The sequence below is a fragment of the Mesoplodon bidens genome (assembly GCF_964165515.1).
Source record: "Mesoplodon bidens genome assembly, chromosome: X".
NCBI classification, from domain to species: Eukaryota; Metazoa; Chordata; class Mammalia; order Artiodactyla; family Ziphiidae; genus Mesoplodon; species Mesoplodon bidens.
Window position 1 is genome coordinate 131,509,179 of NC_138163.1, and position 24,116 is coordinate 131,533,294.

Here is a 24,116-nt window from a genome sequence, read left to right on the forward strand (position 1 = left end):
AAAAGCCACCCAAAAAAGGGCAAAGAAGAGAAATAAGGCTGTCAGTAGATCCACAGAGTTGTACAACCATCACTATAATGAATTTTAGAACATCTGCCTCACTCCAACAAGAAATTCTTTTACCATTTGCAGTCACTTCCCATCTTTTTACAATTCCCCAGCCCCCAGGGAACCACTTACCTAATTTCTGTCTCTATGGATTTGCCTATTCTGGACGTTTCCTATAAATGGCATCATACAATATGTGGTCTCTTGTGACTGGCTTCTTTCACTGAGCATCAGGTTTCCAAGGCACATCCATGTTGTAGTGTGTCTCAGTACTTCCTTCCTTTTTAAGGCTGAATAATATTCCATTGTATGGCTATATCGCATTTTATTTATCCATTGGTTAGCTGATAGATTTTGGCCATTTTGGAACCACCACGTATAAGTTATTCAAAAAGCATTTGTCCATTAAGTAGAAATTGTGAACTGAAGAAGATAGATGAGGTAAAAGGTGAGATATCCCAGGCCCGATACTTTTGTATTCTCACCACCAAAGGTGACAATAGGGGAGGATGGAGCCTTGAAAAAGATAGAAGAGGTTTGGAATGTGTGAGGCCTATTCGATCTCAATAGAAGGGGTCTGAGGATCTAATTATAGCTAAAGTGTTCATGCTCTAACTCTTGGCTCCTTTAGCATGTAGCAATGAGCATTGTGTGGATGGTTTCCAGTACCATGGCAGGACCAGTTGGGGCATGGAGGCCTGGTAGACCTCCCAGAGAGGCCTTCACACACACAGATGTTGACTGCTGGAACACAGCTGCTCCTTCCCACAGCCCTCTCTTCCTTCCCCTCTTTCACCCCGAGGGAACATGCTCACCTGAGGCCCGGACTTGGAGATGGGAGGGCAGGCCAGTCACCATTGGTCCAATGACTCCGCACAAGTGTGCTCTGACACACTGACATCTGGTGCACACAGTAGGTGCTCACTCAATTTTTGTTGCATGAACAGTGTAAAATATTTGAGTAGGAACCAGCTGCATCAAACGAATGGAGACTGCCTTCTGAGATGGAGTCTCCACGTGGCAGGAAATGGTACTGAGAGTGCAGAGAATGCACCCCAGGGTGTGACTCAGCATCAGTCTGCAGACCACTTTGAGTATCACTGTACTAAACTTATTTTAGTCTATAAAGATAGGTATACGTGAACACGAAGATGTAAGTATTTTAGAATTATTTGTAATACCAAAAGATTGGAAGCAATCTAAACGTTCAGCAATAAAGGCTGGGGAAAATACCTTCTGGTACATTCGTATAAGTCAGTACCATGCAGCTGTTAAAAAGAAAAATATACACTGAGAAATTTTAAGTGAAAAGAGCAAAATGTAGAAGAGTAGTATAGAGTCTGCTCCTTTATAGTAAAAGAGCAATTAACGGCTTAGATAATGCAAACTGAAAGCTTCTAGAAGTTGTGGCAGAGACTGCTAGCTGTCTCCCAAATCCCTTCTCTTGCTTCCATAGTTATATTTGAAATATATATATTTCCCAGCATACCTTGCAGTTATGTGGCGTCAAATAGGTCCTCACTAATGGAAGGGGAGCAGGTGTTTGCCGCTGTTGAGTCTAGGCCTTAAGACACTGGTCTGAGTATTCTTCCTTGTTATTTGTCCCCCTGCCTACAGTTGGAACCCACCCTTACCGGTGACCCTACCTGGACCATGGAGGTGATGCCAATTCCCTGGGGGACAGCAGAGCAACAAGAGAAAGGAACATGGGATCTTGAATGGCCATGTAGAGCACAGCTGCCCTGCCAACCCAAAGTATTCTCATTGGAACTGTTATGGGTGTCTCAGTCCATCCAGGGTGCTATCACAAAATACCAGAGATCAGGGGGGCTTATAAACAACAAACGTTTATTTCTCAAAATTCTGGAGGCTGGGAAGTCCAAGATCATGGCACTGGCAGATTCAGTGTCTGGTGGGAGCACACTTCCTAGGTAGCTATCTTTTTGCTGTTCCATCACATGGTGGAAGGGGCAAGGGAGGGTTCTTGGGCCACTTTTATAAGGGCACTAATCACATTCATGACGGATCTGCTCTCATGACCTAATCGCCTCCCAAAGGTCCAACCTCCTAACACCATCACCTTGGGGGTTAGGTTTCAACATGTGAATTTTGGGAGGACACAAACATTCAGGCCACAGCGTACGGGATAAAGAAATAAACTTCGGTATTGTTGGATCTCTTGGTTACAGCAACTGAGCCTTTACACTTATAATACAAAAGGATACATAAGAACTTTTAACAGTGATTGTCTCTAGGAAGCGAAGTTGTGTTGGGAGGGAGACTGAAATTTAATCATACATCCCTTTGTAAAATTTGAATTTTTAAAAGCTTGTATATGGGTATTATCATATATTCATTTTAAAATAACAGAAAACAAAACAATGCTTTCTCTTTAACAAATTAAAGGTCTGGGAGATACTGCTTCTGCAAGGATCCCTGGTGTTCTCCTTACTTGCTGCAAGTAATAATCCTTCCTTCTCCCGTAAAACATAACAAAACCAACCAACCAACCAACAAAATTACAGTTCTGATTTTTCCATATGGTATCTTAAATGAGGAATGAGTGAGTTTCAAGAACAAATGTTTTTATTAACCATAGATTTCACTACCTTCACTTTATGAAGATATTTGCTAAGGAAAAGGTAAAATTGTTTGTGACTTTCATTAACTTGTCATTCTGTCAACAGGACACTGCCAAAGCATGTGAGCTTAACATAGACCTGTAATCACTACCACTGAAAAAATGTACATTTTAATTTTACCGAAACAGAGAACACAGGAATGAGCTTCTACCAGACAACAAGTTAATGTGGCATCCACAGGAATGAGCTGTAACTGCACCCCACCATGAATGGCCCTGCTTTTAGATATTTGTCTTCATGCCTCAACAAATGCAAGCATAAATACCTTTCTATTAACATCATGGTCACAGAACAGGGTTCAACGTGACAAAGCTAAAATTGTCCTTGACTGATTTCCACTTTGTCCATGTTACACTAAGACACATCGTTTCGTTCAGTTCCTTAGAAACTCATATTTAAAGATAACGCATGCTGCAAGATTAATTAAGAGACTGTACTTAAGGAACTATGGTGCACTGGAGATTTTTCTTCTTTTCATTCTAAAGGGACTTTACTTTCTTACGCTCGAATAATTTCCAGTTATTTTCAGTTCAAGTTCATAAGGTACCTCGTCAAGATTCATACTACACTGGATAGAAGATGCTATGGACAGATGCAGAGGAACCAAGGGGTAGCAGAGGTGGTAGGGAATGCCAACATTGTTACATTTGGCAGAACTGCATAAAGGGTACCGACAGGTAGGCATTCTGACATTACGTCTTCTGAGTAGAAACTAAAGATAGAATTTCTCTGTTAATAATCATCTTAATGTACAAACTTTATGAAAACTGTTCCCCCTTTGATTTCTACCAAAGCTTTTTCTTCCTAAGTATTCTCCAAAAACCCAGTGTTGATGGTATTTTATTTTATTTTTTAATCCCCTGGGCATTCATTCATTCATTCATTCATTCATTTTTTGCGGTACGCGGGCCTCTCACTGTTGTGGCCTCTCCCGTTGTGGAGCACAGGCTCCGGACGTGCAGGCTCAGCGGCTATGGCTCACGGGCCCAGCCGCTCCGCGGCATGTGGCATCTTCCCAGACTGGGGCACGAACCCGTGTCCCCTGCCTCGGCAGGCGGACTCTCAACCACTGCACCACCAGGGAAGCCACTATTTATTTTTTAAATTATAGTTGATTTGCAATGTTGTGTTAATTTCTGTACAGCAAAGTGACAGTTACATATACATTCTTTTTTAGTATTCTTTTCCATTATGGTTTATCCCAGGACACTGAATATAGTTCTCTGTGCTGCAAAGTAGGACCTTGTTGTCCATCTATTCTATATGTAATAGTTTGCATCTACTAACCCCAAACTCCCAGTCCACCCCCTTCCCCCTTGGCAACCAAGTCTGTTCTCTGTCCATGAGTCTGTTTCTGCTTCGTAGATAGGTTCCTTTGTGTCATATTTTTTTTTTTAAGATGTTGGGGGTAGGAGTTTATTAATTAATTTATTTTTGCTGTGTTGGGTCTTTGTTTCTGTGCAAGGGCTTTCTCTAGTTGTGGCAAGTGGAAGCCACTCTTCATCGCGGTGCGCGGGGCTCTCACTATCGCAGCCTCTCTTGTTGCGGAGCACAGGCTCCAGACGCGCAGGCTCAGTAGATGTGGCTCACGGGCCCAGTTGCTCCGTGGCATGTGGGATCTTCCCAGACCAGGGCTCGAACCTGTGTCCCCTCTGCATTAGCAGGCAGATTCTCAACCACTGCGCCACCAGGGAAGCCCTGTGTCATATTTAGATTCCACAAATAAGTGATATCATATGGTATTTATCTTTCTCTTTCTGACTTACTTCACTTAGTATGATAATCTCCAGGTGCGTCCATGTTGCTGCAAATGGCGTTATTTCGTTCTTTTTTATGGCTGAGTAGTATTCCATTGTATATATGTACCACATCTTCTTTATCCATTCATCTGTCGATGGACGTTTAGGTAACTTATTTTATATTATAGATCTATTTCCCTACTGTGTATTTACTGTATGCTCATGATGGGAAATGAAGCATTTTCATCATTAATTTCATGATTTATAGCAATGGCAATTGACAGATACTCCAAATGCTTCTAATTTAGCTGCACACTTTAAAAAAATGGTTAAGAAGTTAAAAAAAAAAAAAAAGCAAAACACTTTAAATACCATGCATCTTAGCCTTTAAATGGCATCTAAACCTTAGAAGTGAAATATTATAGCCAGTATTTATAAAAGTAATTGTAAAAGAAGGACTAATGCAAACACAGCATAATATAACCACATAGCCATGGATATATGATAAATCTAAATAGCAACTTAACATCAGAAGTATCATAGTTGCAAAAGTTCTGAGATACTGAAATGAAGGTATAGTAGGCCAACTGCTAAGATGGCCACAATGGTCCCCTCTCCTGGTATTCACCATTTATGACCAAGATGGCAGGCTGAGCGAGGCTATCACAACCGCCCATCTCGGTCATGGACTACTTTTCCAGGACTGAGGTGATCACTGCCATGGAGCTGGCAGGGCCAGTGATTTAATTCTAACAAGCAGAATATGGCCAAAGTGATGGGTTATCACTTCCCTGATTAGACTACAAAGATGGCGACTTCCACTGTGTCAGCAATCTCTCTCTCTTGTTGGCTTTGATGAAGCAAGCTGCCACAGCAAGGGGTCCACATGGCCGGGAACTGAGGGCAGCCTTGGGCCAACAGCCCAGGAAGAACTCAACCCTGAAAACCACCCATGAGTGTGAGCTCAGAAGTGGATGCTAACCCTAGCAGATGCCTGTGGCCCTGGCTGACATGGAGATTACAGCCTTTGAGAGGCCCTGAGCAGAGGACCCAGTGATAAGCCACGCCTGGACTCCTGATCCACAGAGACTATGAGATAACAAATTGTATCATTTTAAGCCATTAAGTTTGGGGGTAATTTGTTACACACCAGGTGATAGCTAAGACAGAAGGGTCATTGCTGTGCATTCTTAGTATGTTGGTGAACCCGGACTTAACGTCAGTTAGCACTGCTTAATGGAATTGACATACAAATGGTTATACCGTGAATCATTTGCAGTTAAGACGACATTTTTCAGACTCTGCCAAAACAAGCCTTCTGCCTTGGGGTTGTCAGGCCACTGGAGGATGGAGCTCTTGCAGATCCTCTGTCGCAGCCTCAAATACTGCGAGTGCTGCAGCACTGGCTCCAGCAGAATAAAGACAATCACATCCATATTCTCATCTATTAGCCTCTGCAAGGCCAAGTAGAATGCTGTTTTAAAGTTCCAGTTTTTGGCATACTTTTTGGTTAGAACAAATATTGTTTTCTTGCTTTGGTTGATGCTCTGCATGAGGTTGTCGATGATGGCGAGTCCCGGGTCCCAATCCCTTTCCTCTAAACAGAGGAGCACATTTTTGTCCTCACTCTCTTCCAGGTGGAAGCGCAGCTCATTGATCACCCAGTCCGTGACAGAGGCGTCTTTGGTGTCATAAGAAACGTAAGCATCGTAGAAAGTCTGGGATGTGGAAAGAGACCTGTAGCCTTTTACCTTAGCTAAGCACACATGATAGAGAAACCAAGCATCCCAGTAAAACCAGTGATGAGCCAGGGCAGCCAGCATAACTGAGATGGTGACAAAAAAGGTAAAGAAACAGAATATTGCCGCAATGGTGTCTGAAACACAAGTTGTGAGCTCTAGACTCACAATACTCTTGCCTTGTTGATCCCCAGGACTGGAGCAAATGACATCTGTCAATCTGGGAATTGTGACGTTCAGATTTCCATCCATCCATTCTCGAAAATCTCCAATGTCACAGGTACAGTCAAAAGGGTTTCCACCTAGTTCCAAAATGGCTAACTTGGTGGCGGTCTTAGTTTCAAACGTGGATTTGTTGATCATCTTGAGCTGGTTGGCACTTAAATCGAGGTGTGTCAGACTGCTGCCTTCGGAAAGAAAGCCGGACGGCAGGTGGGAAATCCTGTTTTGACCCAGTAGCAGTGTCTCAAGAGAAGATGTGAATTTCGATAGGCTATCAGTTACAAAGGACAGCTCGTTCCCACTTAAGTCAAGCAAGCAGAGATGAGGAAACTGCTGTAGTAATGACCAGTTAAAGAAATTTAACCTATTATCATTTATATATAGTTCGGTGAGACTCCGGGGCAAGTTAAGGAAGGCTTCATTGGGGATATGCTGAAGGTTATTAGAGGCTAAATGAAGCCGTGTCAGATTGCTGAGATATTTAAAAATTTGCCAGTACCTGGCATCTTGAGCATTCCACAAAAGGTCAAGGCGGTTTCCACTGAAAACTAATTCTTCCAGGGACATGCTTTTCAGGTACGGTTCTGTTAAAGTAAAAATACTATTGTAGCTCAAGTTTAAAACTTTCAGCTGAGTTAAGTTTTGAATAAATCCTAGACGGTGTGTTACCCCTGCTATTCGGAAGTAGTGCGCATTGTGGCTCAGATCTAGAACTTCTAACAATGGCAATTCGCTGAAAGCAGCATCATCATCAAAGTCTAGTCTATTGTTTGTCAAATCCAAATACTTGATACCACGCAAAAGTGAAAATTCAGTTCCATTTAACGCTTGACCGTTGCCATTTGAAGACAGATTTAAACAGGAAATGTTCCTAAAGCCTTCAAATTGCTTTATCCCAATAAAGAAAATACTGTTCAAGCTTAAATCTAAGGCTTTGCCGTAATTGGAACACTGTGGCTTTATCAAAGGATTGGTGTCATGATAAAAATTCGAATGTGGGTCAAACTTAGTATCTGCTGAGCGTGGCTTAAGGATATGCCTTTGGAAAGAGGGGCCATTTGCATCCTGTTGCTCGGTATCACTGACCAAGGGTGATATTCTGTTTTCAGACAAGTAAATGATTTTCAGGTTGGAGAACGATTGGAAAACGGTAAAATCAATTTGCTTAATAAAATTAACGCCCAAGTTGATAGCCATTAAATTTGAGAGGTTCCTCAGGGGCTGGAAATCTTCGTTTCTAAGTTCCTGGAACACATAACCTCTTAAATGCAATATCTGGAGAGATGTAAGCTTAGAAAATTTTTGAGAAATATTAATGTATTGTGGATATTTTTTCAGCTCGTAGTTGTAAGATAAGTCAAGTATTTTTAAGGAGGGCAGTTTTGCCAAAAATTCCCCAGAGGCTATTTCGTCCATTAAATAGTTGAATTCGAGATGCAGCACCTTCAGATGACGCATGTTGTCAAACCAGGTTGCAGGAACCTTCCGGAGCGAAGTGCTAGAGAGGTTTAGGTAGCGAAGTTGGGTCAGGGTTTGAAAAGCAAGAGGATGTATCTGAATTGAAGCACCTCCTTTGCAAGGTATGCAGGGAAATGGCGCGTTAAAACATCTCGGGCAGTTCCCACTTAAATCTAGTACTTTTAAATTTCTCAGTCCCTTGAAGTCTTCTTGACTGATGTTTCTGATCTTGGTGTTGCTAAGATAGAGCTCTGTTAGGGAGCTTGGCAGTTGGGGTGGCACGTGGAAAAGGGGATTAAAAGATAATGACAGCACCTTCAACTTGGTAAGGTTTACAAATGTTCCATCTTCTATGGCAAAGGTTTCATTACAAGCAAAATAACAGTTCCAGCCCAAATAGAGACTTTCCAGATTCCTAAGTCCAGAAGTGTTCTTTTTCGTTAACACAGTTATTCTATTCTGAATTAGACTAAGTTCTTTCAAAGATTTTGGCAAACCAGCCGGTATTTCTTGTAACTGGTTGTCTTCAAGCAGTAACTCCCTTAGTTTTTTTAGGTTGAGAAATGCTCCGTCTGTAATAGTCATACTGTTCTTTACAGTGGGATTTTCATTCTGGGGCCATAGCTTGACGTTATGGTTTAGATTGATCTTAGTCAGATTTCGCAGCCCTTGAAATGATTCATTTGTTATGCGTCTGATGAAATTACCAGACAGGTCTAGTTCTGTCACACTTTTGTCCACTGTTCGGGGTACCTCGTGTAATTGACGATTGTTACATTCTGCAATAACAGAGCCATTTTGTTTTGTCTCATCGCAAGGATAGCTTCTAGAATAATTTGCTTCAGCGAAGAACTCACAGGAATCAGAGATTAGCAGGAAAAGGCGGGTCAGAAGCAAAAAGTGAAGAGTCATGTTTTCCTAAAGAAAATCAAAGTGGAGTCACAATATGAGAGTGGCAATATTTGCCGGGCATTTCATGATGAAATTCACAGTGCTTCAACCATACTTGGCCTGAGTTTTGAAGTGGGAGTTCTCTTAACTGTTAAATACACTGCATTAAATTAGGTTCCAAACGATTTTAGTTTTTGACCGTGTTCAGCTTCGTGGTGCTCAAAGAAGCGAAAGATGAAGCTATCTGAAATGTGATGACAAGAAAACCTGAAAAGCTTTTGCAGAAGCACTCATCAAGATGCCTCACCACCATAACGGGCCTGATGCTGGACCCTGGCTATGGTTCACGCCAGATCTATAGCACAGCAAGCTATATATCTGTCGCTTCAACCTATTAGCATAACTCGAGGAAACTTTGGCCAGTCCCAAGGAGAGTCCAGATCCGGAGATGACTCTTACCTTTTACCTACACAGCATATATTTTATTGGTATTTCCCACAATTTTTCTATACCTCTATGATGGTATGTATCAAATTCTCTTATGTCCTAGCATGAAAGTGGACATTTTCTGTCGATAATAATAGCAAACAGAGTGTCACGTTTTACGCCAAACATAAACATTTTCTCACCCATGTTTATGTTCCCAGCAACAAACGAGATAGGTTCTATTATTATCCATATTTTGTAAGTGAAGAAACAAACTCAGAGACTTAACTAACTTTCAGAAGGATAACACACTGTAGAGGGGAGATGAGGCCATCTGATTCCAACATGGCATTTTTAATCACTAACCATCATGCTACACAATCTCATTTTGAAATCTTTATGCCAGAACAGTTCCTCAAATGTAGACAGCACTCAAAAAATGTTTTCTAAGGAGGCTACTATTTATATGTCCTTTATCATACAAACATTGGCATGAATAGCCATTCTTTTGCTTTTGTAAACTTCTGTGGGGAAGACATGACGTTTTATATTTTTATGCATCCTTTGTAACATTTAGTAGAGTGCCTCACTTTCTGCAACTCTTTCGGGGGCTGAATATATTATTTTGGTAATTATACGAAGCAATGAACAGATTAATGTGACTGGTATGATCAAGGGTTATAGTCAAAAAAACTCTCAAAATCTTATTTCACCGGGTGTGGAGACCAATCTTTACTAAACTATTTTTCACTAAAGCCCAACTCACGTCCTTATTGTGCGTTAAACCAAGTACGTGCTTTCTTTTTAAATTCTCCTGGAATTTAGGGTTAGTGAACTAACAGTCACTGCCATACCCTTACTATATTAGAAAAGATTTTTACATGGATGTTGAGTATTCTGAGGATCAATAATTATTGCCATGTGTAACAGCTAAGGAAAAGCCAGCTCCTTATGAGATGAAAATTAAAGTGGAACAGAACTTCCAGGCATTTTCAGCCTCTTGTAGTTATTTCCAACTACAGCACCTGCCTTTAAAAGCAGAGAGTTTTCTCTGGCTAGTAGCAGAAGGAAGAGTCAGAGAGGTGGGAAGCAGAAGAATTGGACACATCACTGCAGACCTAAAGATGTAGGGGGCGGGCCCCTGACAAGGAATGCAGGCAGCATGTAGAAGCTGACAGTGGCTCCCTGTTGACAGCTAGCAAGGAAATGGGGGCCCTGAACTTACAACCACAAAGAACTAAAGCTGACTGACAGCCCAAATGAATTTGGAAATGGATCCTCAGCCAGAGCCTTGAGATAAGAGTCCAGCTGGCCAACACCTTGATTTTTAGCCTTATGAGACCTAAAGCAGAGAACCCAGGCAAGCCCACCCAAACTCTAACCCACAGAAATTTAAGCTAATAAATGTGTACTGTTTGAAGTGTTTAAATTTGGGGGTTATTTGTTATGCAGCAATGGAAGACTAATACATCTAGGTGGACTTCCCTGGTGGTGCAGTGGTTAAGAATCCGCCTGCCGATGCAGGGGACATGGCTTCAATCCCTGGTCCGGGAAGATCCCACATGCCGTGGAGCAACTGAGCCTGTGCTCTAGCGCACCAGAGCACCCGTGCTCTGCAACAAGAGAAGCCACCGCAATGAGAAGCCCACGCACCACAACAAAAAGTAGCCCCGGCTCGCTGCAACTAGAGAAAGCCTGCGTGCAGCAACAAAGGCCCAACGCAGCCAAAAATAAATTAATAAAAAAAAAAACACTTAGGGCTTCCCTGGTGGCGCAGTGGTTGAGAGTCCGCCTGCCGATGCAGGGGACACGGGTTCGTGCCCCGGTCCGGGAGGATCCCACGTGCCGCGGAGCGGCTGGGCCCGTGAGCCATGGCCGCTGAGCCTGCGCGTCCGGAGCCTGTGCTCCGTGACGGGAGAGGCCACAACGGTGAGAGGCCCGCATACCGCAAAAAAAATAAATAAATAAAAGATAAATAAAAAAATAAAAAAAATTTTTAAAATTAAAAAAACACTTTAAAAAAAAAGAAAACTAATACATCTAGAAAATGTGTGTTAAAAGATGATTCACAGCTTGAAAATATGCAGCTTTTGCAGAGGCCACTCCAGGTCTCAAAGTTCAACATCTCCACTGGGAGACACAGGTGTGCCAAGGACGTAACGAAGCTCAGGGATGCAAGGAACTTTGGCAAGTAACCCAGGCAATATTATGTTTGCTCAGCACCTAAGCAGATCTAAGCCTATGTGATTTCCAAGTGTGAACATTTTGGAAGTTACTTCCTGACTCTTCCTTGTCCTCTCCTAGCTAGTGGGTGGCCTTGGGGGGGGAATCTATTTGATGACACGCATAGCTTATTAGTTAGCTCTACAGTCTAGTGGGTTAAACAGACGTGAGTGAAACGCAACGAGATTTCAACAGTGACACCAAGAAGTAAGTGACACTAGAAGAGCCTAAAAAGAAGAGGATTTGACCTCTTCATGGTGGCTGGGAAAGGTTTCCCTGAGGAAGTGGAACTTGAACTGTGATTTTAAGGTTGATTTGGCATGTATAAAACAGAAAGAAGTCAAAAGAATATCCCAGCATATGCAAAGGCCCTGCGTGTATTCCTTTGATTTTCCCGTGCTGTGCCTTCAGAGGAGCCCTGGACAGGAATCAAGAGGGGCATGGTGTGGGCCTGAGACAGAGCACACCAGGTTTCAAGTCCTCAAAGTCGATTGAAACCTGCAGAGAACTGCTTGCAACAGTAGGACTCAGAATAAGAAGCGGGGCTAAAAGGATTGGAATGGCATGTGAGAGATGACGAATAGAGATGTTGCAGAGGTCCTCAGTATCTCCATGTCACTACAGTCAATGGACATTTTTCCAGTCCTCGTCTGAATGAGCACATGAATTTAAGGGACTGAAAGAAAGTCAGGGATGTTAAGAAAAGATGAGAGTGGATTTTGATCTTGATCTGAGGAGCAATGCAAGCCTCTGAAGGTGGTACCATGCTCATTATTCTACAGTCATCACTGGCAAGAGGGCACAGACCTTCAGGAACAAGGTGATGGTAGCGTGAACCAAGTTGGTGGCAATGGAGATAAAGAGAAATGGATTCAAGAGATACTTAGGAGGTAACACTGAGAGACATGGCAATAGATTATAATGGGGAGGTTGGATTATGAGGGAGAGGGAAGAATTCATGGTGACTTCCAGGTTTCTGGTCTGTGCAACTGGATGAATGAGAGAGAGTGCCATTCACTGAGGGAAAAAGATCATTTGGGGCTGGGGAAGTGGAGAGTGAACAGTATTAATTAAATTTGACATGTTGAACTTGAGCTGAGTTTGTGATCTTCCAGTGGAGACATCCAGTAGGCAGTTACATATGTGCATCTTAGACTCAGAGGAGAGTTCTGGTACAGGGATGAATTTGTGAGTCATGACAAGTACAGCCATGAGTGTGAATGAGATCATCCGGGGCAGTGTAAGCCATAAAGGATCTTCCACATTTCAGTTCTACAACAATTTTAGCACCTGTTTTTCTAGTACTTTTATGATTTCATTTTCTTCTATTGAAATATCTTATCCCACTGAAATTGTTTTGGCATAAAATGTGAGGTGGGGACCCACATTATTTTTTTCTAAATGGAGACCTGGTTGCCCCACCATCATTTATTGAATAATCTTTTGCTCACCAATCTGATTGCTCCCTTTATCATATGCTAACTTTCCTATGTATTTCGATCTATTTCTAGACTCTTATTCGATTTTGTCAGTCTCTTCATCATTCACATGCTGGTACCACATGTCTTAATAATTACAGTTTTTAGGTATGCTAGCATCTGATAGGGCAAGTCCTGTTCATCATTCTTCTTTTGTGAATGGATCACTCCTATCTTACCTTCTAACAGGTTCTCACGGGTGTACACTAAGACTGTAGATTTCTATATATTAATTTTATACCAAATCGCTATACTAAATTCTCTGATTATTTGGAATAGTTGCCTCTCCATGTGATTTTCTTGGCTAAGCAATTAAACCGTCTACAAATAATGATGATCTTCTTATCACCCTTTATGCAATCTACTTTATTTTTATTGTCTAATTGCATTGCCTAGTTACTCCAGAATCATGAAAAAATAATAGAGCAGAGGTCAAAAAAATAAAAAAAAGCAAAGACTGACCAGTTAAACCACACACAGATGAAAATTCTGCCTCACAAAAAGCACAGTAAACAATGCCAAAAGTGAAATAAAGTAGGAGAAAGTATTTGCAGTTCATATCACAGATAAGGGGGTGATATATTTGATATGTAAAGACTTTTAAAGCATAATTGAAAAGACAAATTATTCAATAAAAAATGAACAAAAACATATTAACAAACAGTTTACAGAAAGGAAACACAAATGGCTCTTAAACAAAGGAAAATATACTCAACTTCACTCAAAAAATTACACTGAGATACCATTTTTCACTGATTCTACTGTGTAGGTGAGGCTGTGGAGAACAGGTGTTCCCATATCTTACTTGTAGGGGTCTAAATTAGGGCCACCTCTAAGATGGAGAGAAATCTGTAGTATCTATCAAAATTGGAGAGATATACTTAGACTCAGCAATTTCAATTCTAGAAGCAGATTGTAAGAGAGACCCTCACATATACAAATGCCTATATACAAGGATGTTCCATGCAGGGCTGTTAGTAATAGCAAAGGACTGGAAATAATCTAAATGCCTATGAGTAGTGGTCTGGTTAAATAAACCAGGATGTTATATTCATACAATGGAATACTATGCAGCAATTAAAAAGGAAAAGGTAGCTCTATATTCACTTATTCATTCATTCAAAAATATTTATTAAGCATGTACTTTATTTTGGGGACTGTTTTCAAGCTGGGAATATAGCAATGAACAAAACAGATGAAAATACCTGCCCCTTTGGAGGTTACATTACAAGATGTTAGATGGTGGAAAGTACTAGGGAGCAAAATAAGGATGGGAAAGGGGATGGTCATGTAGACTGTCCCTCAGTTGGGATGTGTCTGACGTCTTTGTCATGATTAGACTGGGGTAATGGGTTTGGGGGAGGACAACCTGAGAGGTCAAGTGCCACTCGAGTCACAGCTCACTTAGGGCACATACACGACTTTCACTGTTGATGTGGACCTTGATCACCTGGCTGAGGTGGTGCTTGTCAGCTTCCTATTATACTTTTTAATTATAGCTTAATAAAAAATTTTTTAAATTAATTTTTAAAAAGTCCCCTGGGGGACAGATGGCCAGGTGGTTACAGGCTCTTCCCTTAGCGTGGTAAACAGAGTGCTGTTGGTAGGCAAGACAGTTTTATGTGGTTACTTGGGGGGGTCCAGAGGACAGGGTGGTGCTGTGCAGCCTTCCTAGCCTCACGTTGAGGCCTCAACATCTAATTCCAAACGCGACTCTCACACAACACTGAGCAATTGAGGAGAAAAGCTTCTAGGAGGCGCTGGAGACCAGAAGAAGAGCTTTTTGACACTTCAGGATGAATATGGCCTCCCAGAGAATCTGAGGCAGCTTAAAATAAAGCTTGGAACATGGAAATGAGCAGAACATTGCAGAAAGGATTTCTGAGTGAAGAGCTTGAGGTTCCTGACTCCACCCTCCCGAAAATGTGTCCTGAGGTAAGAACAGCAGTTGACAAGTTCCAAATAACTTCAGTTTGAAGAGAAGTACATGGATGGGAAGAGTGGGAGGTGGGGAGCAGGCAGTTAGCAAAGATGTTGAAGAGAAAACCCTGACTGTTCAAGCCTCTCCATCCACCTCAGGGCCTCACAGATGCAAAACGGACTGCAAAGGCTCATCATCCACAGAGTGAACCCTAGCTCAACATTCAGCGGGCTCTGAGGTAAGAGGGCAGAGCCCGAAGCCCTGGCAGCAAGAGTCACACCTTTCCAGCCAAGTTCCTCCTCTTGGCCGCACCCGTGCCTCTGGCTTCCAAAAGTCTTGGCTCCAAAAGGACATCAAAGGGAACCAGGTCCCAGAGAACTAAGAAGGATACTGGAGAGAATTTATCCCCATTAAGGTGTAACCAATGAATAAAAACCATCCAGCCTGGCAGAAGAAAAATGGCAACTCTGCAAATAAAATAGAGAAATGGCAACTATGCGGAAGAAAAAAAAGAGAAATGGCAACTCTGTAAATAGAGGGAAAAGGGGCAATTATGCAAATAAGACAGAAAGTAAAACTATGCAAATAAAACAGAGAGAGAGAGAGAAAGAAAGAAAGAAAGAAAGAGAGAGAGAGAGAAAGGGAGGAAGGGAGGAAGAAAGAAAAGAGATTTCTGTTGTTTGAGGCTGACAGCTGAAGGCACCCATTAAAGTGAGAGCAAAGGGCTAGGAGCCTACAAGGTGAGAAAGGGCTTGAGAGGAGACCACAGCAGACAAGGAATGGGTATGAAGTTGAGGAAGATGGAAAGCAGGTGGATGAGTGGGAGGTGGCACAGAAGAGCAGAGAAGGCTGAAGCCAACCAGAGCGAGGTCAATTCACAGCATACAAGCCCGGAAAGACTCCGGGGCTGGCGGGCAACAGTCAGGGCAGTGGTATGCCAGGCAGGGCTGCACAGGGGATGGGTTGAAAGTCTGCATGAGAAGTCAGACCCCTCCTGATTCCCTCCCTGAGACTTACTACCTCGAAAGGTTGAATCCAGAGCCTTCGGTTCAGGAATTCAGGCACAAGTGAAGGCAGGGGCAAACTGTCAAAAAGCAAACAGGAGGGTTAAAGCACAGTTTGCATCTGGAGCGTAGAATCCCATCCTCTTCCCTCCTCTGGCTCTGGGGCCTCTGACATCCACCTGGTTGATAAACGCCCCACTCCAGCACCCCAGGCAGGAGATTGGAGCATTGGGAAAATGGACAGGCACAGCAGCAGGGCCACGAGTGTAAAATTTCAGGGGACCCCCAAAAATGTAGTCATCAAGATGAATCTAGTTTTAAAACAGTAAAGTCCCTGATGGACTATATATCAGTATTAAATAACGACAGAATCGGACCCTGCACTTGCAAAGCAGTGTTTCACCTGCCTCACCCCATCCCGGCTCTGGTTCCAAGAAAACTTGATTTACCGAAATAGGCAACCAGCCTGAGGACCAGAGTTTGCCTATTTGATGTTTTTAAAATACAACATTAAAATATTATGTATGTTGATTGCTGAGCTTTTGGGGACCCTATCTCCCTGAAATTCCCCACCAAAGCCAGAGCCTCACTCTCCTCACCCTAGCCCTGGCCCTGCACCGCAACAAAGATGTCCAATCACACTGGCACACCCTAACCAGAAGCTGGCTCCCATCCCAGGCTGGGACCTATCGTTGGGAAGGCCAGTCCTTGCAGCTGAAGCTTTTCATCAGCTGTTTGGTGTCCCACTCTTGAGTAGGAAATAACCGTCAGCGCCAGTCACCTGGAATTCACCCAGCATCAAAGAAAGATGGACACAAGCAAAAAGAAAAGAAAAATCCCAGACACGGCAATCGATAGAATCAGGTCTTCTGGCACCCAGGACAGGGGTTGATGGTTTATTTTCTTAATGCAGATCCTGTCTTGTACAGATGCTCAATCCTCCCTCTGCAATCCTGAAATCCTTAAAAATCCGAGCACCAGAAGATTTTCGGGCTTTATCGTAACTTATTTGGCAGCAAAACCTGATCCAAACTGACCTAAGGCTAGTATGATCTTTATTTATCCACTTAGCAGGAGCCCTCTCGTTTCACGGCAGAAATCGTCATTGTGCGTAATCATCAGGGCTGCTGTTGGCCCATCGGAAGTGTTTTGTAATAAATCCTGTATGTACCATCTTCTCTTGCTAAAATACAAATTCTGAACTTTGACAGAATTCTGGCTTGTCCTTGGCATATGTTAAATCAGAAAAGAGAACGTGGCTGTCAATGGGACCAAGTTATGACTTTCATGGGCCTGAGATACTTTGGCCCTCATGGGCCCCTTCCTCCATAAAAAAAAATAGTAAAAATTATATTTTATGACCACGTTGGTATAAAGACAAATATAATCCAGGCTGGAATATATTCATTCTTTTGCTGATTTTTAAAAGAAATTAAAATCTTTGCTTGAAGCATCATGGGCCTGAGGTCCTGTGTCTTCTGTGCCCAAAGTGAGATTGGCCCTGGTTGCCAATGATGGCATCTTGGGGCTCAGATCAGGTCCCCAGAAACTAGACAAGGTAAGTAGGAGATACTTACTGAAAAGCAAGGTAAACATTAGGTCGGGAGAGGCTGAAGGGAAGGCCGAGGGTTGAGTGGAAGTGGCACGAAAGAGGACCAGAAAAGGAGAGTGTTGCAGGTTGAATCATGTCCCCCCAAAATGACATGTTGACGTTTTAGCCTCTACACGTGAATGTGATCGTATTTGGAAATAGGGTGTTTGCAGATGGAATCAAGTTGAGATGAGGTCATACCAGACTAGGATGGGCCCTAATTCAGTGACTGATGTCCTTATAAGAAGAGGGAAGTTTGGACACAGACACACTTCGGAAAGAAAACCATGGGAAGATAGAGGCAGAGATTGGAAGGATGCAGTTACAAGCCAAGTAACGTCAAGGCTTGCCGGCCACCCCCAGAAGCTGGGAGAAAGGCATGGCCCAGATTTTCCCTCTCAGCCTCCAAGAAGGAAGCCACCTTGTTGATAACACCTGGATTTCAGACTTCTGGCCTCCAGAATTGGGAGAGGATACATTTCTGTTGTTTTGAGTCACCAGATTGGTGGTACTCTGCAACAGCAGCCTCAGGAAGCAGATAGGAAAAGCAGACAGCAGGGGAATAAGAGCTGACCGGTGGAACCCACTGCTGAGACAAGTTCAAGCTGCCAGAAAAAGCCCTTTGGTCAGGCCAGTGAGCTCAGTGCATAGCACACCCTGCTGAGGATGACTGGGCCTACACGGTCTCCATCTTTCACTGGGTGTTGCCTTGGAACACACAGAAAAAAAAATCAAGAGCCATTTCTTTAAAGAAAGCATATGAGGCTTCCCTGGTGGCGCAGTGGTTGGGAGTCCGCCTGCCGATGCAGGGGACACGGGTTCGAGCCCCGGTCTGGGAAGATCCCACATGACGCGGAGCGGCTGGGCCCGTGAGCCATGGCTGCTGAGCCTGCGCGTCCGGAGCCTGTGCTCCACAATGGGAGAGGCCACGACAGTGAGAGGCCCGCGCACCGCGATGAAGAGTGGCCCCTGCTTGCCACAACTAGAGAAAGCCCTCACACAGAAACGAAGACCCAACACAGCCATAAATAAATAAATAAATAAATAAATAAATAAATAAATAAATAAATAAATAAATAAATAAAAAGTACCCTTAATTAAAAAAAAAAAGAAAGCATATGAATCACACGCAAAAAAGAAATTTGCTTCACTTCCTGCACTCTGTCGAATATAGCATTGCACGCTACTGAGGAAGTAATTTCACAACCGTTTTTCTGGTTTCCACGGCAAATCAGGTCTTTGGTTGGGTCCATAGTATACGATAAGCCCATCCTCTCCTTCGGGCTCTGAGGGAACCAAACGGCACAACGAAAACAACCTATCTCAGTCCCCACCCAAATCTTCCTTTTCACCTTGGGCCCCAGTGGACACCAAAAACACAATTGTGAAAGGCCAGTGCAGTTTGAGGAACAGCTCAATAAAGCCTGCCTTAGCTGAGTGCACCCTGGGAGTCAGAGTGAGCCCAGGAGCCACGCTCAGAGCCCAGCCCATGGGGCGAGAGCTGTAGGCAGGGCAGAGACCACAAGTGCAGGGTGCAAAGGCAGCGAACCCCACCACGCAAGGCTAAAATAAACCCTGCAGGTTTTACCATAACACAATCTAGGGTGAAGGTGGTCTGTGAGGCATCTAAAGCTGCCTTCCTGGAACAGACAGCTTTTTATCTTTTCACACCCCTTTCCTAGGCTGCAAGCAGCGATGTTGCAAAGCTGCCCCCTCCCTCCTCCCTCTTTGAAAGCTTCCTTTGCTAAGAGGTGATTTGCCTCAGACCATCTCCCCAGTTGCACCCCTTCCTCAGAATAGATCCTGCTATAAAATAAATGCAGAGTTGGAAGTTGACTCCCAAGGGCTGATAGACTTGGTACATGTGAGTGTGTAACAAGCTTCTCATCCCTGCACAGATGCAGTGTCTGTAGCCTTAGTGGAAAAACTCAAGTTTAGTGGTTTCAGCCTCGTGTGGCAAATAGATCTGAAAGGACAAAGCAGTATATTGGTAGCTGTTAACAGAGCAGGGCTAGCTCTGTCTATATAAATAGGGAAATGGGCTTAGCCATAGAAGTTCAAACTCTCTGGTTATCTCATGTATTAACACAAACTGGGTCTCAGTTACACGGTTGTATTTAATGTTTTACGATCTCCTAGACTTTCTAGTCCAGGCACTTTTTGACAAACCTTTGTCCTCATTTGAGGGGTTTTGTTGTCGGGTTTTTCTGTTCGTTTTTGTGGGTATTTGCCTCATTCCATCCCTGAGCTTTGCAGTTAGACAGGTGTGATTCGAAACTATGTTCTAAGGCGTTTCCTGTAGTGGAGTAATTGGCTTGCAGTAGTAAGTCATGCTTTTCCACTAAAAGGGGACGGAGAGGTGGTAATCCACGAGATAAGCTAAAGTTAAATTGTTAGCAGTCCTTGATCAGAAATTATAAATCTGCGTTTTGTTGCTCTATTTCCTGAAAATAACTTGGAGATGCCCCTGGTTTGTCCATCTACTGCTTTGATTCCTTGGATACCACTCATTCTTTCACGTTAAGCAAAAACAAGTAATCGTTGCAGAGGTCTCTGTATTTTGCAGCTGCCCTTTTGTAAGACGCACTTTTCCCAAATAAAACAATTTTAAAACCAAAAAAAAAAAAAAAAAAAAGAATAGATCCTGCTGATGCCCCCCTGACATGAAAGGATCAAGGGCACCTACTGATTATAAAATGTGATGAATCCGCCCAACTGAATGACTTAGCTCTTTGAGCATGATGCAGGATTCCACCAGAACTAAATGTTTGCCAAACTGGAAATATTTCTAATTTTTCATGGGTTCTGATGTGTTTGCAGTTGACTATGTTGACCACTGATATACTGATATTATGAAAGTAAATTAATAAAGAAATGGCTGGGCAGACAGAATTTGTCACCTTAGATGAAATTTACAGTTAATAATAGATACTTGACCTGATCCATTCCATGTTTGATGGATTCACTAACAGCTTTGGAAGACAAAAGAAACCATTACCACATTAAATGCACGTATCGATGAAGAGATGGAGCCTGATTTCATACACATAAAAATATGAAAGGGGGCTTCCCTAGTGGCACAGTGGTTGAGAGTCTGCCTGCCGATGCAGGGGACACGGGTTCGTGCCCCGGTCCGGGAGGATCCCACATGCCGCAGAGCAGCTGGGCCCGTGAGCCTGTGTGTCCGGAGCCTGTGCTCCCAGCGGGAGAGGCCACAGCAGTGAGAGGTCCACGTACCGCAAAAAAAAAAAAAAAAAGAAAAAGAAAAATTATGCTATTTGAATTCTAGGAAATACGGTAGCATGCATTTGTTGAGTGCTTTATCATGAAGCAAACACTGGGAGCACAAGTCATGCATTTTCTTGTCTGAGCTTCATAAAAATCAGTGAGGTGGGTGCTATCATAAGCCCCCATTTTACAGACATGGAACCTGAGGCTCAGAGGCTCATTTACCCAAGGTCACTTAGATGGTAGGTGGCAGACTGGAAATTGAGCCTAGAGGTACCCACGTAGTTAACAAATTGGTACCAAGTGGCTGGTTGGCAGTGATCTGGTTTCAATTTTTGGCAGAAACACCAAAGCCATACCTGGAACCTTCTGGACTTAAATGCTGGGGGTATTACCCACCTTGCCTTTCCACTGATCAGTCTCACAGAGAGTACTTCCAGGTGCTCTGTAATGCCACAGAACAACTGGAAATCCACTGATTCTAGACATATTCACCAGCTAGTGGCTCTTTGTAACCACCTGAAAAGTCAACACAGCCTGTATGGCTAATGCCGATCCAGAACCATGGGTTATGCGTTTAAATGTACTGTGCCTGCATAGCCCTGAAGAGTTCTAAATTGGGGGAAATACTTAAAAAAATAACAAATCCCTCAACTCCATTTAGTAACTCAGTTGAACTCAAATGATATTTCACTGGAATGACATCCCCCTCAGTAGACCCCAAAGGTGACGCTGAGACACACAAATAATATCCAACTGAGTTTCCAAGACTGACCCTGGGTCATGACATCCTCCCCTGCGAGACATACCCTGATACTGTCAGTCTGGGTTTCCATGGGACTGCCTTCTCTCTCATCAACCCCCGTGCAGTTTGTAGGACTATTACATGAAAGAATGAGAAGCAGAATGAAGAATGGACTTCATCAAGTGCCCTCGCCCCGATCCACTGCCTCAGCTTTTCAGATAAGGCATACATGGAACTTTTATTTTGCTTTCTGGAATCAAGCTAAGGGGCTAATGAATAAGCTTTGGGTCTTCCTGGAGGCCTTGTCACCCCCTAAAAAAGTCTGTGCTCCTTAAGGAAAGGACCAAGAGAGCTGTTCAGATGCTGCCCGAAGACAGTGGCCCTCAACTTCAGCTGCCCAATGAGATACCTGGGAAGTTGAAAAGCTACGAATGTCCCAGCCCACTCCAGAGACGCTGATTCCATTAGTCTGTGGTTCAGCCTGGACAGCGGGATTTTTTAAAGCTCACTCTGTGATTCTAATATACAGTCAAGGCTAAGAACCTCTCCCCGAGGCCAGGAGTCGGCTAGGTCCTTGCCTTCCACCCTCCACCAATGACGGGGGGTGCATTTTTCCAGTTTAGTTTTATTTTATCTTATTTCTACTTTCTTATAATACAATTATATTGGCTATCACAGCAGTTTACAAATATCAAGTCAAAATTGGATACGTTCAAATGCAATTCCATCTGTGTCACTGGCCCTGCTGGCCTAATTCCTTATGAGCCCTTGCAGTCATTTTGTAAAGCATCAGATAATTTCAGGGTAGACTTAATTTACTTTCAAGATCTATAATGCGCATTCACTGGATACAAAATATGAACTTCAAGAACTTATATATACATTAAATACTGGTAAAAAAAATAACTCCAAGAACTTTAATAAGCACTAAATGAGCGTGGAAAAGAAGATACTAAGGTAAATGTGGGATGGGAGTCTCTTGAAGTCAGTCTTTGCAATGGCTCTTAATCTCATTCAGTTTTCTAGAAAACATACCATTTCTTAAAAATTGTAAACGTTTTCAATCTGACAGTTCCTGACGGTAACACAAACTACCACCTGCTATGTCTAAACACTATAGAATATGATTATGGAAATAGTAACATCTTTACTTAAAAACTCTGAACAAGAAAAGTAGCAATTATGAATGCACATTAAGCTCCTGGTAGGAGATGAAGTTTGGGCTTTGCCCAGGCACTAGCAAGCGACCCGGAGTGGGCCAAGAGAGGCTGTCTTTTTCTGTGGAAAGAGCAAAGGACAAACACCTCCCCACCTGCTTTGCCCCTAGCCCTTTCACTCTAGATGAGAATACCGTTTCTGGCAGGACCAGAAAGTCATACCCCAGTTCAATTCCTAACTTGGAATTTGCTTCTTTTCCTCTTGAAAATGATAAGACCACTGCATTTGATTTTTGAAATTTCCTGCACACTGGACCACTCTGTCTACATTTAGAGTTGCCCCAAGACTTCGCCTTTTTACATTGATTTGCCCATTCATCACTTTCTTTGGTCACACCATTTGCCACCAAACCCTATTTCGGGGTCAGAAATCCTCTATTTTCTTGGAAAGCTTTGTTAAAAGAATAGAAGTGCCTTACCACTCTTCTGGGGTCGTCCTTTCTAATTGCTCATTCTAGAACCTGCAGTGCTGCGGAGTGGCACCCGCTGTGCTACGGGCGCACATGGACAAAGAAACTAACCAACTTCCTAAAACTGGCCGCTTTACCATCAGCAGAACCTCGCCTGTGGTTTGCAAAAGCTTATGTGGGAAGAAGGGACCTTGTGATTTCTTAACTATTGCCAAATCACTTATTGACTCGGCTGTAAAATTTCAAAACTGAAATGCGGGGGGCGTAGGAAAAAGTCATTTATAACATGATTTAAATATAACCCGAGCCAGATCGATCGGTGCATTTTTGTGAGTTTGGGTTTATTTGTGTGTACGTGAGGGCGGGTGAGGGGTGGCTAAAAGGATCCTCAGCAAAATGTTAAGAGCAGTGAGCTCTGGGAAGCAGGACTGGGGGGAAATGAGGGAGAAATGGGGAAATTTTTCCTTTTCCTTAAAATATGTTAGTGTCTCTTCTTCAACTTTGCCACAAATGTGTACTTGCTTTAGGATTGCACAAACTCATTTTTTTCTCATAGAATTCATGGATGTAGTTAAATAACATTTGCACCGCTTCGTCTTCGTTCCACACATTTGCAGGACAGCACGTGGTGAGGTGGGCATGGGTCCCTCACCAGGCTGTGGCCACAGAGTGGGCATCTCCCTCCTGGGTGTCCCTGCACCTCGGCCAGTACCTGGCACGTATTATAAGCTCAATAAATGTTCACTGAATGAGTGAGTGAATGGATAAGCAGAAGCAATGAGGCAGGAAAATTTAATTTCCTGATTTGCTCTGATAAGTGAGTTGGATTTTAAGCTCTCAGAGAGAAGGCCCTAGAAGGTTTAGCCCCAAGCAGGAGTCAGCAAACTCCAGCATGTGCGCCAAATCTGCCCAGGGAGTGGAGAATGATTTTCACAGATGAACATGTGCCCTCGATCTGATGAGACAGAACACTAACTGTAAAGGCCAATGAGGCAAAAAGTTAGCATTCCCCCCCCCCAAAGCATCCCATTCTTCTCATTATTAGACCTGTATTACAAAAAAACTGCATTTGATGATTATATTTTGAATGTTATCAATGAAATAATTGTGTAATGTGCTCTTCTCTTATTCTAT

General features: G+C 43.1%; 1 protein-coding gene across 1 annotated transcript; it reads right to left on the reverse strand.

The window, feature by feature from the left end:
- Positions 1-5,501: 5,501 nt before the first annotated feature.
- TLR8 (toll like receptor 8) lies at positions 5,502-23,046 on the reverse strand. Its single transcript, XM_081222538.1, has 2 exons — positions 22,992-23,046; positions 5,502-8,766 (listed from the first exon to the last, which is right to left on the reverse strand). The coding sequence occupies exon 2, from the start codon at positions 8,758-8,760 to the stop codon at positions 5,653-5,655; it is 3,108 nt and encodes a 1,035-aa protein (XP_081078664.1). The 5' UTR covers positions 8,761-8,766; positions 22,992-23,046; the 3' UTR covers positions 5,502-5,652.
- Between the last annotated feature and the right edge of the window lie 1,070 nt (positions 23,047-24,116).

What these genes read in the sequence shown, in the direction of transcription:
- TLR8 (XM_081222538.1), bottom strand. Translation starts at nt 8,760, where the DNA reads ATGACTCTTCACTTTTTGCTTCTGACCCGCCTTTTCCTGCTAATCTCT.